Source organism: Bemisia tabaci, chromosome 9 (assembly GCF_918797505.1).
Source record: "Bemisia tabaci chromosome 9, PGI_BMITA_v3".
Classification (NCBI taxonomy): Eukaryota; Metazoa; Arthropoda; class Insecta; order Hemiptera; family Aleyrodidae; genus Bemisia; species Bemisia tabaci.
The window spans coordinates 15,628,881-15,648,008 of NC_092801.1; the positions used below are offsets into that span (position 1 = coordinate 15,628,881).

At 34.7% G+C, this 19,128-nt stretch overlaps 1 protein-coding gene across 9 annotated transcripts in view; it reads left to right on the top strand.

Moving 5' to 3' along the window:
* tmod (tropomodulin) overlaps positions 1-19,128 on the top strand; it is a 266,526-nt gene that overhangs the window by 230,833 nt on the left and 16,565 nt on the right. For 8 of the 9 annotated variants that reach the window (XR_011900489.1, XR_011900488.1, XR_011900491.1 and 5 more), the window contains 7 exons: positions 2,955-3,110; positions 5,972-6,139; positions 7,651-7,771; positions 8,878-9,098; positions 10,959-11,113; positions 12,780-12,876; positions 14,565-14,712. Coding sequence is in view for 2 of the 9 variants with exons in the window: in XM_072304043.1 (XP_072160144.1) it covers positions 2,955-3,110; positions 5,972-6,139; positions 7,651-7,771; positions 8,878-9,098; positions 10,959-11,113; positions 12,780-12,876; positions 14,565-14,712 (1,066 nt within the window). In the remaining 7 variants the exon portion in view is untranslated. Of the gene's footprint in view, positions 1-266; positions 665-2,954; positions 3,111-5,971; positions 6,140-7,650; positions 7,772-8,877; positions 9,099-10,958; positions 11,114-12,779; positions 12,877-14,564; positions 14,713-19,128 lie in introns of those variants that run through there. The other variant, XR_011900494.1, reaches the window with a different exon arrangement.

Consider the following 19,128-nt stretch of genomic DNA (forward strand, 5'->3'; position numbering starts at 1 on the left):
TTAGTCTTTTATGTTGCCAAATCACCTCAATTATTGTGGATATAAAATTTTTCCACGAGATGCGGGAAGCTAAATCACAAAATCAGCCTTGCCGTCGTCGTTCAAAACCATCACGCAGGCAATTATAATTATTTCTAAACTATTTTCTAACTTCAAAGGAAACTCTATTTAATTTTTACCTCCAGTATTTTCTTCTACTACTTTCACGCTCACAATGCAACACTGTACTCCTGACGACTTATGTTTTGTTTTCTCTCGACTGTTATCGATTGGTTTGGTTTTCGCAATCCGCTTGGGCAAGGATTCGCGAAATTTCATCCGCCTCCCCTTTTTGTGATTCTGAGTTTTTCTTCGAAGTAAACGTTACAGTCAACAAGTGTTCGAAATCGCCGATTTATCGTGTTGAAAAGTCGGTCGTGGTGCCAGAAAATTGTGCTTTTCTAGTCGTGTTTACGAGTGATCCTTCCAAAGGGCGTGCTCCTAATTAGCATTTTTCGCGTATGAATTAGTTTCATTATTGTTGTTCTAATTACTAAGTTGTCATTTCGGCTTTGGTCACCGCGACTTTTTTAGTGCCGGGGGTAATTTGACGTAAATTCAAGGAAGGAATTCCGTCTGCAAAAAAGGCCTCGAATAGTCAAGTTAGCGTATAGGAAGTTTGGAGGTTAGTCAAGAATATTGATTTTTATTTCAACTGTCTGCTTGCCAATACTTCCTAGTTCCTCCTCCAATTATTTCCTTTGTTTTGTGGAACTCCTCATCTCTTAGGCAGCAACAAATCACCGAACTGAATCGTGACTTGTGTAGATATATTCTGATATTCCACTGTTGCGAAACTTCTTCACTCCTCCCACTCAAAGTTGAGATTGTTCGAAATCAAAGAATTTCCATTGGCGCTTGCAGGTTTAAGAGCAATTGTAAAGCATGCAATGAAGTTGTCTTGTCAAGTGAGAAGTCAATAATGCAGTGTCCCCTGTTGGACCAAGTTGTGTGACCTCCAATAGTTTTGGTGTTGATGTTCATACCCATACGCTCAAGTCGTAAAATTACCCCATGTAACAAGCCCCAAATTTGTGTCATGATTTTTTTACCTATCACAAAGCTCTATGTGCCATATCTTCTCATCCAATGTTGCTACTTAAACCGGTAACTACTTATCTATGAAGTGAAATTGAAAACATGAAGCGTACCAATCGAAACCTTTTAGGCATCATGGGCTTGTAGACAGAATGCGTCTGATTCTTTCTTGCTGAGGAAATACCTCTGATTTATGATGATTATATCTGAAACTTTTCCCAAATTCGTGTTGAACTGCAAGGGTACTTAAATTCACTATTTTCTTAAACTTTAGATTGGTTTTTGAATGGCAAATTTTGTCAGCCTCCAACTGTTCGTAAAAATTGTAATTCAATCATCACACTTGTGGTGTGTGGTCTATTTGGACCGAGTTTAACAGAAAAGAACCAAGCCACATCAGCGATTGCCAAGTTCAACTGGGCAATTAAATTTTTTACGAGAGAATGGTGGTTCGGATTTCTTTGAAAATTTCAAGGAATTTGCTTCGCACCACGGAAAATTTTCGGTCCATTTTATCATTGCAGAGGTAATTACATGCCGCGAAATTTCATCTGAGTTTGCTTTCAATGTACTTAAGTAATCTCAGTGATTTTTATTTGATTCCAGGACTAATTGAACAGTCTTATTTAAATCTCTGTGACATTAAGAGTCATTTAAAGCATTCAAAGTTGTTATTTTTAGAAACCCAAATTACATATGTTAACCGTGAACTATGATCTACTAAGCCTAAAACGTTTATATCATTGAGGATAATGTTCAGTATAGGTACCTGAGACTTATCAAATATCCACGCAGTTTTTTACTTTCGCTTTATTCTCATGTTTGATAAAACTGTGAGCCTTTAGGAAGCTACACATGCCAGTATGATCCTAATGGTCAACTATGAAAACAGCATCTCCAAATGCAACATCACTAAATTCCTCTCGTTTTTTTTTCTTTTCTTTTTTTTTTTTCTAGAGCTTGAGAGGGAAAAAATAACTTCCTATATTTTTTGAAATTTTCCGTAATTTTTCTAAATTTCTTACTCTGTCACAGTTATGTATTCAGTAGAAATTTTAATTCATAATATTTGCTAGTATTTCTGTACTAAAATATAGTATATATGAAGATTTTAAAACACTGTAATTAAGTATAAGTAAGTTTTCAGAGTTTAGCCATCGACCTTGCATCGCATGGCTGAATTAGTCTCTCTTCACCGAGCATCATGTTGAGCTGCCAAATTAACGTCTTACTTCCATGAGCATGTTTAAAGATCTTAAAAATATATGAAGGCTTCTACTTTGTGTTAGATTTATGCTCTCGCATGAATTCCTTCCATCTAGACCCAATGCGATCAGTTTTTTACGAACAGTTGCAGAAGAAATATCTTTTTATCTTGTACCATCAGTATTCAAGTGGGGTGGAATTTAATATATATTCAAACTACCTGCATAAGTATATTTTACACTTTTTTGGTTTTTGTTGATTGGAAAACAGTGATCTTGATCTCTCTAGAAAGTGAAAGATTTTACACAAAATTTTACTCAACTGGATCATTTAATTTTTTGTTTTATCCTGTTGTGCAGTTTTTGCTCTCTCTTTTTCTCTTTCATCTTCACGCCCTTCTTACGATGAGTTTTATGTAACTTGGGTTCGTTCAACTGTTTAATGAGTACAAAACCACAATGGGTCAGTTTTGTATTTATGTGAATGTATTTAATTCAACCTTATTGACTAACATGAGATTTACTCTTCAAAACCTCTGTGTAAGTGGCGCATCGCACTTTTTTGTTTCAGCTGTAATCTTTGTCATCTAAGGTAACCAAATGTTCATCAAGTATATTTTTGATCAAATTTAAAGCACGAATTAATTTTCGGATGTATTGTTTTTGTTGCAGACATCGTCTTCCACAAAGAAAACCACCATGACGACGGCTCCAGCAAAATTATATGGCAAAGATTTAGATGAATATGAGGAGTTAGATGTGGAACAGTTACTCTCACAACTATCTCCAGAAGAAATTAGTATTCTTGCAAAAGAAGTGGACCCAGATGTAAGTTTTTTTTTCAATTCCAATTTAGACAACTAAATTTTATCTAAACTTAAATCTAAGGTATGTGTATGATTTCGCATGAGAATGTTGCTGCGAAAAAAATTTGTACAATTAGGTGAAGTTCCAGAAGGAAATATTGATGGCTGTTGGGAAAATGCGTATCTTTGTTTGCGATATGGCAAATCTGTTTGCATTTTTTCATTTTTATTAAAAACTAAAAAATTAATCTACAGTGTTTCTTTAAATTTTCTCTGAATTTTCTTCACATGTTCAAATATAATCACAGAAATTTTGAAATAGTTATTCTGGTTTGTTCTCTTTTAAAAAAATATAAGATAATAAGAGATTTTTATTTGCTGCAATGCAAGTACGCATTTTCCAACTTTAGCCATTAATATTCACGTTTTTATGCAAATTAGTAAATCAAAACAACCTGCTTATCAAAGAGCTAATATCATTTCTCTAAGTCAAATTGTGCATCAAACAAATGTTGGTATGTCACCAAGTTGATGAGTTTTCTAAGGAAGTACCACTCCTCTAACAAATTTTAAGTATGATGCTCTTTAAGATGAAAAAATAAAAATTGTCATCAGAAGGAGGTGAATTGCCAAATTAAAATAATTTTGTTGTAAGGTCAATTTGACTCGCATAGTTGTAGGTTTTACTCTGGTGAGACTCAAATTTTTCGAAACTTATGCTGACTCCAACCATTAATAACTAAGTCAGGAGCTCATCTAAGACATTTTCTCTTCTAGATCATGGGATGAGCGAATCATGAAATTGTTTAAATTCAGACTCCATATAGAAATAACGAGTTTAAATCTGAGACATAATCACCAAGTTGTTCTATACTAGATATGTCAAAAAAATTTGAGTATCACAGTAAATAAGTATATCAAAGGCAAAGTTTTTAAAGCTCATCTAGGTTGCCAAATTGGTCAATGAATTATCGACTTTTTTAGTACTACCTGGCAGAAATGTAGCTCACACAACTTCTTGTTCAAGAGAATGAATCTATTCTTACAGGGGTTCCTCAAAAATTTTAAATCTGATTTTATCAGAAATGTATGTGTTGCGGGCAAATAATGAAATCGGGCATTTTTTTTTTGTCAAATACCTAGGCAGAAAGTAAAATAATCTTACTTTTGTTGAAAATAATTCATGTTATAAAAGTGTGCATCATGCAATGGTATCTGTGAAGATCTTCCTTAAAAGATCTTAAAATTACAGAATGTCATCAAAAACAAAATTTTGAAAATTTTTACAGTCAAAACAAATGAAGAGCATTCAAAGAGAAAAGCACTAAGAAATTTTGTAGATTTTATGAATTTTTACTCCAAGTGCGTTGAATGCTTCAAAGCCCTTCGTCGAAAACATACCAAGCTCTGAAAATGGTCAAAATTTGACTATCTGCCCAGGCATTTGATAAAATGCCCGACTTGACTGTTTGCATGCGACGTATGCATTGCCTTGTAGCAGTATGGCGCACAAATTTTCCCTCCTGACATTTTTAATTTGCCAAATGACCCTTGACTAATGAAAGCAGGTTGCATCAGATGTGAACATGCTCATTTCGCATGAGGAAGTGATTAGTTGTGTGCGTATTTTTATTTTTTAATTTCAAAATGTAGTCACTGTTACATTAACACTCAATGTGGATTTGTCACAAACTCAAGTCATGCTTACTGGTTCGTGAGAAATTATCTCTTCCTCGCTCGGTCGACTGGTAATCCTAGGCTATTAAATTCTCTCCGTGTGAAGCAACTCTTTACTCCTCAAGCAAGTTGGCAATGGTTCATAAAGTGATATGCGCACCCCTTGAAAGTTCGCGAGGTTTATTTATAAGTTCTCCAAATTTATCCAAGTCTCTTTGTTAAGTATACTTAATAAGACACAATTAATAAGGGTCGGTTGGTTAGACTGTCAACTCAGATTTGTCCGACACTTGTTATGGTGGCAGCTGTGATTTTACAGCCGTGGTCGTTTCCGTCTCCCTTTCCTTGCAGAACCAGAGAGTTAGGGAATTTAGGAAGCTAGTTTCTGAGAAACAGGAAAATTTAAGAAATCAATAAATAAAATCCATTCTTGTTTTATTATTGGAACTGTAATTCAAGCGACGTATCTCTGCAGATCTTTCCTCGAATCATTCTTAAATATTAGAGAATTTAATCAGAAATTTTTTTTTTTTTTTTTTTTATTTGTACAAGAGTTATAATATGTACAGAATGTTTTTAGATGTAAGATACATCTTTAAAAAACTTGGGTTTAACTTATAAGATAAACTTATACTAGGTTTTAACTTATAAGATAAACTTATACTAGGTTACACACATTTTAATTTATATAAAAAGAAATACAACCTCTGAAAAATGAGGAGGGAAAAATAAAACAATCGAAAATTTTGTGGCAGAGTCTTTGTTTAGTGTTCTGTTAGGAAAGTAAAAAGTGAGAGGAAATTAATCGGCATTTACTGTAATTAGGTCGATTCTGGTTAATTTGTCGTTTCAGAGACGAAGAAACGTAATCCAATTCCAAGGTCATTGCTGTTTTTTAACCAGAATACGACTGTTTAATTTCTCACGAAAATTTTGCTGATTTTTTTTTGAGCGATCAGTAGAAAAATCAGTGAAATTTTTAGCTAAAAACGCCCAACAGTCTTTAAGTGAAAATACAATTAGCGAGCAAAACTTTTGTATTGTGTACATGTAGTTACATTCTTTCATCTAGAAAATGTTGAATTGTGACAAGGGGAAGGTAGAAAAACTTTACAACTGAAAAAATTGTAATTGAGATTAAGTGTTCACTATCAAACTTTGATGATATCATCCATAATTTACCATGTTTTTTCTGTTTTTTCTCAGGATAATTTGTTGCCACCATCACAAAGGTGTAGTTACGAATGTGAGAAGAAGCCGACTGGACCACTAAATAGGAAGAAACTAATTGAACACATTAACAAACAAGCTTTGGAAACGCCAGACAAACCAGAATTCAAACCTTATGTTGCGGGCACCATTCGTGGCAAAAAGGTAAATTTCACTGTTTAAACCACTTTTTTCTCTTTTAATTACTCTCATTGATCGTCTTTTTAAATACAACTTTGAAATCGAAAAGCACACAAATAATTGATAATGACTGCAAATTAATGTTCCCATAGTACACTCCCGTACCAAAGAAGATTACGTTGTATGAGCCTTCACATGTTGCAAAATTTCCTTTGATGAAATATGAATTTTCAGAGAAAACTGTGAATGTTTTTCCTTGAATTTCCTGAAGAATTTTATTTGTGATTAGATCTGAATTATCTGATAATTTCAAGAGGAAATATTTGTAACTCTCAATTATTAATTGGAGGAAACTTGGCGACTCTCGAGCGACAAGTGAACGTTCTTCTCCACACTAAATTAGCTTCAACCAAGACCAATCCACACAGGTCAGTCATTCCGCATCTTTTTGAAAGCCACTTCCCCGCCCGGCCCTAACTCGGCTGCACTCAATACTACGTCACAATGGGTGCTCCCATAAGAAATACATTGCAAGCACTCAATACTACGTCACTGCGCAGTAGAGTACCAAAACTCGTCCACGGGAATGACTGACCTGTGTGGATTGGTCTTGGCTTCAACAGTCTGTCAAACCATGACAATTGTTATCATTAGTGCAATATGCAAATAATGCAGCATAAGTATATATAAAAATGTTCCTAAAATTTTCTGTAATATTCACCAATTCACCAATAACTCATGAAAGTTCTAAATATTATTGTCATTCCAAGAAAAACAGGAAGGCTCTCCTAATGCGTATAGTGAGCGTAGTAAGTCAGACAATAAGAAATATAAATAAAAAAGTTTAACCTTTAAAACTTAAAATTTAAAGTAATCCAGATATAATGAGAACCAACATTACCAACTGATTAAGTGCTAGCAGCTGCGGATGAACCTAAGTAAGGTTGTTCAATTTTGTTAAGTAAATAAATTATATTGTTTACCGAAACAAAGATACGAATTTAAAGTATAATTTTAACAGAATTTAAGAGTTTTCCTCAATTAAATTTACCGGTGCTTTCTAGTCGATCCTACTGAGTCAAGATTTAATGAGTAAAGGAGACAAGAGGGTAGCTACTTTTAAATGTTAATTTAATGGTCTTTAGACCTGTTGGATGTTAGACTCCAAACGTATCTTTCAGTTGCCTTCCCGAATGGTTGTTACTAGTGTTGCATCTAGCAGCGTATCTCTTTGAGGGAAAATTGTGCTCAATGAGCCTTTTTCCCTCTGTATTGAGATTTCCAGTTTTCTGGATTTTTAAAGCACGTTGGCTAAGAAAACAAAAATTCCAACTTACTTGGTCTTACTGTCTAGTCTTTCGACCAGTACGTCTGCTGCAATCAGTTTGTAATGGTCTTTAGTTGTTTTGGCAACAATGCATAGCCTGACGTTCTAGCAATGCCTTTGCCAAGTGTGAGGTGCAGTGTCATGAATTATTTGATTTTTGCTCTTATTGTAACCTGTTTTAAACCTGTGTTCTCTCTTTTATGTTCAGTGGATTCCTCCTGAAAATGTGAATCAGAAGGAAGCAGACGAACAGATAGCAATTGATCTGGGTGATGAGTATGAGCAAGCTCTAAGTCAAGCCACGCAAGATGAAATTATCGACCTTGCAGGTATTCATTTATTTATTTATTTGTACATGGAGCCTTTTCTTTGAAGGGCTGAAATACACACAAATTTTCTGTTCGCTTAGGTGCAAACTCGAAATTTTAGAGGAAAAATTTGTGGTTTGCAAGATAAGTGGCTCAAATGAGGTCACATGAACTTCTCTAGTTTGATAAAATCTAATGCGGCTGGTTGGTACCTCACACAAGTGTTGACAAGTAACAGCATCTGTTCGGAAACAACAGTAGGCATCAGTGAAATAATTGGCGCCAAGATGTAGTGCCAATGTACTTGTCAACACCCTTTGGCATCGTCAGTGGTGAACTCATTTGTCAAAATTAAGCAATGGGCACACAAATAAAATATTTTTCAAGTTTAAAGTTTAATTTTATTGTTTTTAAGATAAAACCAAGTGTGAATTATCATGATTGTAATTAATTTAACAGTTGTTGTGAGTATCATGGGCTTCTGAGGCCTAATATCAGGTGTAACTTTTCATTTGCAGAATCAGATTACTAAAAATGAGTAGTTAAAAGCAGATTTTTTAGTTCAATTTTAATAAAATTGTTGTTACCCTCAAAATTTTCCACTAGACCTTTTCTGTTGGTCATGGACATTACATTTTGACTCTTAAATGTGTCATAAAAGGCTAATTATTTGGATTATAAAATTTTGAAAATCGATAAACCCTTTTGAGAGGTGTCTCTTCCTTTCTCTGAAAGTTCCATTAAAAACTTAAACCTATGCTGGGAGATAAGAGTGTCAAGGACTTCATAAATAATGGACCTGCTTTTGTAATATCTGTGACGCTCTATTATTTAGTATAGTTCTCTCTCAGGTTTGATTCTTTTAATGAAACTTTGAAGGAAAGGTGAGGGCCTGTTTCGCAAGAGTTTAAGGATTTTTTCAAATTTTTACCCCAAGTAATTAACCCTCTATGACTTTTTGGAACCTCAAAATTATTGACGATTTTATAAATTCATTTCATTATTGCTTGATTTGGCAACCTGGGGAATAGACAAGAGGAAGTGACGATGGAGAGTGGGGGATAGTGCAAGTTGCGTGCGACATGTTTTATTTATAGCTTTGATTAATTGCGATTTCTGTGCGGCAGCAATTCTTGGATTCCATTCAATGATGAATCAAGATCAGTACCACGCGAGTCTGCTGAACAAAGGACAGCCCCTGGGTCTTGGTTGGGACGGCATCACGAAAGCGTCACAGCCCAAAGTCTTCCCCCCGGAACCCCCAAATGATACCAATATAGAGCTCAGTATCCAGATGGTCAAAGAGGACAATTACGACCTCAAGCACTTGAACTGGAATAATATTAAAGTAAGTATATTTTTTCTGCTGCCCTTCAAAGTTACTTAACTCTATTAACTTGCCAACCATGCTTAGGGTTTCGGGCAGTCTGAAAAAAAATTCAAAGGGAACTTCGAGAAAGCTCAGGCAAATAGCAAGAAAAGGCCAAGGAAAATACTAGATAGATTTAAGCAAAACACAAGAAGCAATCAATGGAGACGCAGGGAAAATAAATGAGAAATTCAAAGGAAACCCTTGGAAAGTCAAAGATATGCTATAACTTTGGAAAACCTGGGAATTTCCCGAGTAGGGGGTCAGTTCAACAACCTTCCAGTGCCTTTTGCCATAATTTGAATCTCTAGAAGTGCAAATTCCATCCAAAGTTCAGCAATGATCATTGTAATTGGATAGAATTAAGCCAAAAGTTTGTATCTACATTGCAGTGTCTCATAATCTCATCTCCTATTTTAATTTTTAATAGGAAACAAACCCACACCTTCTCTGAAAATTTTGTAGAAATGACCTTCAGCTAGGCCAAAACAAATTGCTATCATTTTCCAGTAGCTATGTTGGTTGGTTTCCTTTCAAAAAATTTAAATAGGAGGTGAGATTCTGAAACACCTCGATGTACATATGACTAGTTTTCGTAGTTGTGTCCTGTGCACAGAAAAGAAACCTAAGCAGAAGTTTTGTTCAAAGGTCAAGAAAACAGGAAATTTTTTAGTCTGAGAAAAGTACGAAAAATCAAGGAATTTAAAAATTATTATCGAAACCTGCCCTGCAATGCCCATAAGAAACACAGTATAAATATTCAGACTTCATCAAATTTTCATTGATAAAGCACAAATTTTTTCCAAGATTTGCGAATTTTCCCTTATACACCTCCAAAAATTGTATTCACAGTTTAATCCAGTGTATCTGAAAGTTTCAAAAAAAAATATTCATGACTTGACTCAAAAGTATGAAACATTTCACTGGATTTAAATGCTTATACAGTGTTTTTCCTTAGTGTAGCAGTATGACTACCAATTTGGTCCTTCTGATCTAATGTTTGCATACTCTTTGTATGCCACTACTATATTCAATTTAGAAAGTGGAGCGCAAAAGAATCAACCATGAAAAGGAAACTCAAAGTCTTTCATGTGTTATTTTTGAAGACAGCAATTTTGGATGTTGACACCAAAGCAAACTCAAGTCTTTTGAGAGTTGATACTTGGTGCTTGTCTAAAAAATGCAGAAAGAAATGAAGAACGGGAAAAAGGAATCATGGTCATTGATGGTATTGTTGGTTTCTCTGACAATGAAGCCACAAAGTTTTATCATTCAATCGTCAATTTTTCGTATTTTTTTTTTTTTTTTATTTTGATAGAATTTTCATCTTGTAAGTTCAATCAATTTAAGATTCTACTCGTTTAATACTACAATACTACCAATGTCACGATCAGAAGGTGCTTTTTCACCCCAAAAAAATTGCTTTTTATCATTGTTTGAAGCAATTGACCTTTGAGGAGAATCTGTTGGTATTTTCGTTTCATAAAACTAATTATACTTTTCAACAAACAGCAAAAACTCAGGAAGTTATAAAACCTTATGTCAGGAAATGAATGTTGTGTTTTTGCATTTGTTTTCAGAATCTATCTGTTTTCTAGCTGACTTCAGTTACAGGTGTAATCTTCTAGTAATTGTGCATCATTCAAGACACCTTTTGGAATCTTTCATTGGAATCATTTGTAAAATTCCATAAGAAATAACATGGACTATCCATTGAAATTTCGCTGGCAGATAATAGAGTAAAAAAAGAAAAAATTACAAAGATACTTACATTTTTAGGAGAAATTTGTTTTATGTAATTGGCTCCTTATTTATACATGTTTACTTGGACTGTTTCAGAATATTTCTGACGAGAAGTTTGAACAGTTATTTGAAGCGCTTAAAGATAACACAAACTTGGAAACCCTAAGTTTAACAAATACAGGTATGACCGATAGGACGGCCATAAAATTAGCGGAAGCTCTTGAAAAAAACTGTACTCTAAAAGTTGTAAAGTAAGTACTTTCTCCTTTATTTTCATTCATTTTCAGACATCAGGTTTTTTTTTTCTTTTTTCTTTCAATACAATTTATATAGAATGGACCACTAGACAAGGTACAAAGTCAAGCATTCTGATACCTGTTTTCTAATCTAAATTTCATGTAGAATACGATATGTGCAACGAAAATTACTGAAATCAACTTTTACCTAAGATATTTAATGTTTATTAGTGCATGAATTCAAACCTTCCACTCATGAAAACACAATAGTCGACATGACTCAAATCGCACACTAAACTTTACCATGACAATCTCTGCGATATGAAAATCTGGCAACCTCACTCTTAACGCTTTGGCTCAGCTATAGCAAATTGTTTACACTTTGATCAATTAAGGGTGGGAAAGGAACAATGCTTGATTCAGAAGCCTGCCAAAACTGTTGCGAGGCATGATTTGACTTATGTAGAGAATAGCGTCTCTTGTGACCGGGCAAACTGAATTTCCTGTAACAAATGTAAAATAAAAACGTTAATATTTTAGTCAGGAGTTGATTTCAGTAATTTTCGATGCAAGAATCGTGTTCTATGTTAAATTCTAATGATGAAACATGTATCAGAATGCCTAAATTTGTACCTCGTCTAGTGGTCAATTTCCTGCTGACAGAGAAAAAAAATCAAGATATTTCTATACGATGACCGGGTTTTCAAAGGAAAAATTAAGTTTGACAGGAAGTCGGCGGGGTCGCAAACGGAGATACAATTTTTCACACTTTGGCCATCAATAAATAAAGTGCATTGCCAAATTGGAAGTCTATGAACGTTAGATGTAAATTTTTCTGTCTCATTATCCTGAACAAAACCTTGAGAGGGAATGATAATTGGACCATATTTTGCAAATAGGAACTATAATTTCTGGTTCATCTGTAAAAACACAAATGTTCTTAGGGAAACTAATGGTACATGTGTCGTTTCTGAACTGAGCCAGAATTTATTTTTCATAATCGCAAAATGCGGTCCAGTTCAACAAAACTTACAAAGGAGGTAACATTCATGTCTGAAATTTGGAGTTATGTAAGGGGAGCAGGGGTGCAGGATCTTCCGAGCTTCCACATTTCCATGCGCCTGCCAGCCGGCTCTCCACATTTTTCTCATTTGTTCTCTGCAAAATTTCCCACCAATCTAAAAGAAGATGATGTTTAACTTCTGCTTTCCATTGATTTCCGACTTATGGCCCCTCAACATGTTCTCTCCTTCCACATTTTTGGGGATTTTTCACATTTTCATGCGTCTGCCCGGGGGCATGATCGGGCATTTTCTGCATCCCTGAAGGGCAGGCTTAATGGGTTGCATTTTGTAATTTGGAACTGCAATTCCTGGCTCATCTGTAAAAACTCCATTATGCATAGAGAAACTAATGCTAACACTAACTACAATTGAACTAATACACGTTGTTTCTAAACTTAGCCAGAAATTATGGTTCCTAATTGTAAAATGTAGTCCAGTTGTGCCTGACAATCGAATTATTGCAGAATTAATAATTTTATCGGCGATAGTAAGTCCACAAATCAAATACATAAGGATAGAGAAGTGTAAGCAGTTTGTGTGGAAAGATCTATGAGAGAGGTATAAAGTGGCAAATGAGGTGATTCGTGAAATAATGATTTATTTTTCTCTATTTCCAGTGTTGAAACAAATTTTATTAGTCCCGATGGTATTGTACGACTTATGAAATCGTTGCTTAACCAAAGGTCTCTTGAAGAATTCAGAGCAACCAATCAGGTAACGTGTCATTTCAGACATTAGTTCTAACTTTTTTTTTCTATAATCGAAAGTCCAACAGCCAGAAAATCGTAAGGGCTCCACATTGGTCGCAGCGATGATGGATCATTTTTGAAAATCCTAGTGTTTTTCCAAACAATCTTCTACTGAATTTTTTTTTTTTTTTTTTTTTTTTTTTTTTCATTAAAACTGAAATATATACGTAAAAAAATGACTTATAATCTCTATGATAAGAAGAATGAAGTCATGAAGATCAAAATTTCCAACTTTCAACTGTTAATTACTCGAATGGATTGGCTGCAGATTCACAGCATTAGTTTTCTAAACTTCAATCGTTGATGCATGTGGTTTACTCATTTTTAATTTTCATATTATTTCATTTCAATATTTTTTCACTATTTTTGCCATTCCTAGATTTTTGTTAAAGCACCGTTTTACTTTCAAGAATCCCAGTTAAGGAGAGTTCGGTGTGGGCAAATCTAAAAATGGGGAAAAAGTGAATCAATATTGCTTGAACAAAATACTACCATTAAGTATATTCATTCTCAGTTTACCAAAGTTCACCTCAATTCGTTGATCTAAAGTTCAAGCCTTAAAATAGACAGCCTTCAGTAATTTCGCATTGTTTCAGAACCAGTAGAATTTCTAAAAGGTTCAAACCTTGGATTACTTAATTTTTAGATTAGTTAGTTTTTTTCTCAGACTTTTATAATTGGTCGGGTGCAAATCATTTGTAAATACAATAAAATTTGATAATATCTCAGTGTTTGGTCATTGATGGAAAAGTGAATTCCCCTTGATAGTAAAAAAACAAAGAGTACTTACAGTTTTAAATCTGCCTCGTAAGAGGACGTTCATTTTAAGATGAAATTATTAAGCCAAGAAGAAGAATCAATTGCAAATTGCTTATTCTTGCCTTTATCGTTGAATCCTATATATTCAATAAAAAGTACCAAGATCTGATTTAGCAAGGAGTTTTTTCATCTTGTGTCATCAGAGATATGATCCTTTGGAAAACTTTGTAGTTGATGTCATCCATTGCGATAGTAACAAAGTGATGAATTTCAGGCTTTATTTTGAGATAGATTGTTAACAATAAGGTCTACATGATCATAAAAACTGAAATTGGAACTGAAAATGACACTCAGATCCCTGATTAAGTTTTGCTGTAAATTAGAAAATTCTCCTGAAGTATCAAGTACTTATCAAATTATTTAAAGATGTTGCTTTGTGGTAAATCCTTCAATAAAAACGAATTAATCCGTGACGGGAGATTATTTGCCGGGTTTTTTTTTTTTTTTTTTGTTGTTAATTTGCCGTTATTAAAAAATAATATTATTACAGAATTAAAAATTTACATGAAAAGAAAATAGAAATATCACTAGAGAAAAAATAAATATAAATACAATATGGTTAATCAATTATTGGGTGGCTGCCGGAATCACCGTTAGGCATAATATCAGCAGATTTGCCGGCATAGAACTCGGTGATTGATTTGCACTTTTGATTTATAGAGCATCTATGATAAAAGTATTTGTAATCTCGAGCTTGATTTTCATCTGGTAGATCGATGATGGATGAGTCGAATTGGAGTGCAGTGTTGAGCAACCGAGTTGGAAAAAAAATCATTTGTCGCAACCAATCCTTGGTCATTTCATCTTGTTCTAAAACTGTTGGTTTTTTTGCAGAGGTCACAAGTTTTAGGTAATAAGATAGAAATGGAAATTACAAAACTGGTTGAGTCCAATCCAACATTGTTAAGACTGGGACTTCACCTGGAGTACAACGATGCGCGCCACCGCATCGCATCTCATCTACAAAGGAATATTGATAGGAGTAAGTACTCGATTCAGTTCACTCTTCATGTTCTCATTTGCCACTCATCTAAACGATTTCTTTCTCCCTAGCTTAGGATCCTGCAGAAATGACAAGAACTACACAGGATTAACGTGTTTTTATTCCTCGCGCTTCTTCAAGAGAGATGCTCTCCTCCAGTGCTCCTCCTGCATATGAGGAATTAGAAACGTCCTCTGTTCGCCTTCAGACCAAAATGACATTGATTCTAAGTACAAGTAATCGGCGAGTGTTTCTATGTTCACAGAGAAGATTGATTACAATCATGTTCTGTCAAGGGTGCAGAATGTTGTATCTTAAAAAACTTTCTTCCATTGGGCTTGAAAATATCGTATTCTACCTTGATTCTTTACCCTGCGCATTTTGAGTTCATCATTCGTGACTCTCGGCTGATGACAGACCACATTAGCCCTTTCAGTTTTCTGGGCAGTCATGAGTAAGTTACATTAGTAAAATTCGATCAAGTTTCTATGAAAACCAAAACTAATAGAAAATACCAAATGGGAATAACAAGAAAAAACGTAGGGAATCAAACCTAAAACATTAATAAATAAAATAAAAATAGAGAGATAAATGAGAATACTCTAACTTTTATTTCATTATAAGAGTAAAAATTAATCGGTCCAGCCCTAATTTTTGTTGCATTTTCACACGTGCCTGAATAAGCTATTGTACAAAATGTGATCTGAAGTATCATTTGTGTTTTTTCTTCAAAACTTTCCGTAGGAATTGATTCTCACAATCAAAAATTGAAAAATCATCTCCTCCTTTTCAACACTAAATCTATATTCGCTTCGAAGCATGGAAAGTTCGAAACTATAGAACATTCAGCACCCTTGATCTCTATCCCTCAGCTTTAGGGAAAAAATTTCATTGTTGAATCCCTCGAAGAAGATTCAAATCATCAAAACCAACATGTACCTTACAAGTTGAGACAGACTGAGAAGTCTTTAATGTTCTTTTGAAAATTGTGTTGTCATCACTTCAGGCAATCTTCATGCTCTTTCGTTAATGACCATGTATGTTTGTTACCATGTACGGTGACAACAATTTTTTACAATTTTTGAACTTGATAAAAAATTTCAGGAAAGAGCCTCTCAATTCTCAACTGTTTTGACTAACATTTGGAAAAACGACTTAATAAATAAACTCACCAATTGAAATCTTCGTTTCATAATTGTAATTCAATACATACTGTATAATTATTTATACTGTGTTTTGTTCCTCTTTATTACTTATGTCTTTTTCTGTCCTGTTTTCTGTTAGTATTTATTTTCAAAGAGTCCAAAACTTCCGTTTTGCCTCCCGGTGTCCTTGAAGTTTCAAATTCAGTAGAATATCCCGTTCAATACGAAACATTGCTCCTCCCCCCTCCCCCACAAGATTTATAAATGGATTGTGAAACTGCAGAAATGCATATCCCAGTTCGCAGTGTTGCACACCGCATGTCATATTTTATTTCCTACAAGGAAAACCACTGAGCATCATTTCTCGAAAACTTCTAATTTTTCCTCTCTCTGTGAAGAAAATTTCAAGCCATTATGTCAATTTGGTCTCCTTTTTAAAAGAAATAATAAAAGCGGAGATTCTGACACATCACAACTGAAAGATACGTTCCTGCATTATCACTGTCGAAATGCCAAAAGAGGGATGCCACCAAGTTCTTAGTTACTGTAATTTAGGATATATTTTGATTCTAGTGTAAAGGTGAAAAGTACGCGCTGGCCTAAAAGTTTCCCTTTTTTTAGCATTTATTCAAAAACTTCCTTCAGGAGAAAGAAAATTAATAAGTAAAATTATTTCACAAGAGCAGTTGCTTGTGTGACGAAGGATATTCTTCACTCTTGTGCATTAATGACTGGCCATATTTACAGAAATTCATGTTCTTCTGCCATAATTTCTTGACAGCGCATTCATCAGGTTTTGTATAGATGTGTAAAATACTTGAAACGATGTGAAAAGTTGGCTTAAAAGTAGGAAGGCTGATTTGTGTCAGTGTTGAGAATCATGATCTTAGTGAAATGGCCTGCAATTCCAAGTGAAGTAATGAGTCATCTGTTTTCAATATCTGGGGAAAGGAAGAAATGAAAGGCTTAATGCAGAAAACAGAAAGACGAAGAACTTGGTGCATCTTTGGTGCAAACTGTCCCGATGATTCTTTGAAAATAGATATCATGTTACCATTTATTTTTCTACCTTTTGTTTTCTAGATTTTCATGGCGTCCAACATTCCAAATAAAATAAAATCAAAAGGAACAATAATCCGTTTCTTTTATTCGCGATTGGTTTTTTCGTTGTTAGTACACTGCCATTTTGCTCTTCTTTTCGTTTTTGATGTTGGTTTAAATGTTGCTCATTTCATCTCACCCGATGTACTCTGCTTAGTTGTTAAGATCGCCTCATAGCTCAAATCCTTGCTACCCAGTTGTTAATTTAAGTGCCTCTTGAGTTCTCGCGGAACCTTTCTATTAGTTTTAGTGGCAAGTAGACACAGATCATAGACAATACATGTGTAAATTCACGCTAAAATGTTTAAATGGATTGAAGCGCTAGTGAAATTTTCATTCTCATCTTTCGATTCGGTTTGTTTATTCGAGGTAATTATGACACTTTTTACCCCATGTTTGCGTCTTCTAGCCTCCGTCTGTTTGTGTCTCCCTCTTTGGAAATTCCCTTTTGTATGTAGCATTTCCTTGCGCCAGCCAATGGCAATTTTTGCCTTCCCCTTTTCGTCATTCAACTAGTAGCGTGATGAACTCCCAGCCAGATGGTACCTCCTTTTTATTCTTTCCCCTTTTATGTGAAAAAAAAGTCCTCCATTATCTACTCTCTGTTAGCTTTTCTCAGCTGGAAATATTTCTTCATTTTTGACTACGTAAACCAAACCACCTCTCAGTCCGTCCTCCCATACCTAATTAGATATTCCTTATTTTTTTAGGAATTCACAGTCAGCTACAAGCAAAATTATATATTTTCAAGTTTCCTAATCAATGGAATTTAGCGAAAAGATCCAGTCATCCTAAATGGAGGGGGCAAATCTGTGATTTTGGCTAAAAATAGTGTGTTTCACTGAATTTTTCACTTTCTCTGTCTTTCACCTTTTTTCTCGTAAACAGACAAAAGGAATTATGGCCTTTCAAGCCCTCCATTAGATCGTTAGTTTGCTTTGTTTTACAATGTAAGATTTTTTACTTGAAGAAAAGCGATCTCTTTTATTACTTTTTCTGCTTCAACCAAGATCTTTTCATTTTCAGCAGTCGGCATGTCCGTCTCTGAAAATTTTAAACAGCTGTTCCTCGGAATTTCATTTGAACGAGTGTAATGGAGGCCCTTTTCTCTTCTCCTCTATTCTAATTAGTTTTCAGTTTGCTTTCCTGTCTAGATCCCAGACTCACCTGAATCCTTGTCGTGTTTTCTGTCCTCACTTTTTCCTCTCTCGATTGCTCGGGGCTGTACTTAGAGTTGCTCCTTTGACTTGAAAGCCTCTTTGTAGCACTACTCATAAAATGGGCAGAGGAGTCAGTAAGTTAAAAGAGCCACTGTCTTTACGGCCTTCAGCACGTCATTTTATCATCCAAGGTCATAACAAACCGCAACGCGCATATCATTGCGAAACAAATCAACACTTCTTGCTTCAAATCATCAATGCAATTAATTTTTCTCTTTCAATCCGAGCTCAATGTAATACCAGAGATTAAATCTTGTCATCCTCTTTGTCTGGATCGCAGGTAGCTGAAGTTGTATCGAAGTCATGTGCAAAGCCATACGTAAACTATCTAGTTAAGTGCCACCGATTTTTAGGTTTTTTACACAATTTGCAAGCAGCTGCAGCTAACACAATTTCGGCTGACGGAGTTTCCTAAAAAAATTGGAAAAATAATCACTCTCTTTGTATTTCTCTAGAATTTTATGATTCAATCCCACAAGCACTCTTTAAATAAAAAATCCAGGTGAAATGTTTTAGCCTCCGTTGAACTGCAGCCAGAAATTCGGCTCTTCTGTGATTAATTGTAAGATTCACAGAGCATCCCCTCTTTATAAGTATTGGACAAAAATTAAGTTTTGCTCTTGTTCCTGCTAAGACATGTTTTGTTTTTCCTCCTTCCCGTCAAAGAAAATCCTGAAAGAAACTTTAAATATAGAATATGGATGTTATGGCCTTCTAATTTTAGATCTCTGTTAGATTTCTAAGCTTGTACTCGTATAACCCTCTCAGTTGTTCCAAATCTTCTGTATATGAACTGGGTTTTTTTGTTTTTTGTCTATCCCCTCCCAGAGTTTTCCCCAGCAGAAATTGATAAAATCTGTCATTATAAAAAATCAGGAATGCCCAGGAATTCATACGTTCCAAACAAATTTTCAATTAGTCTACAAAGAAAGTCATACGCTAATTTTTTC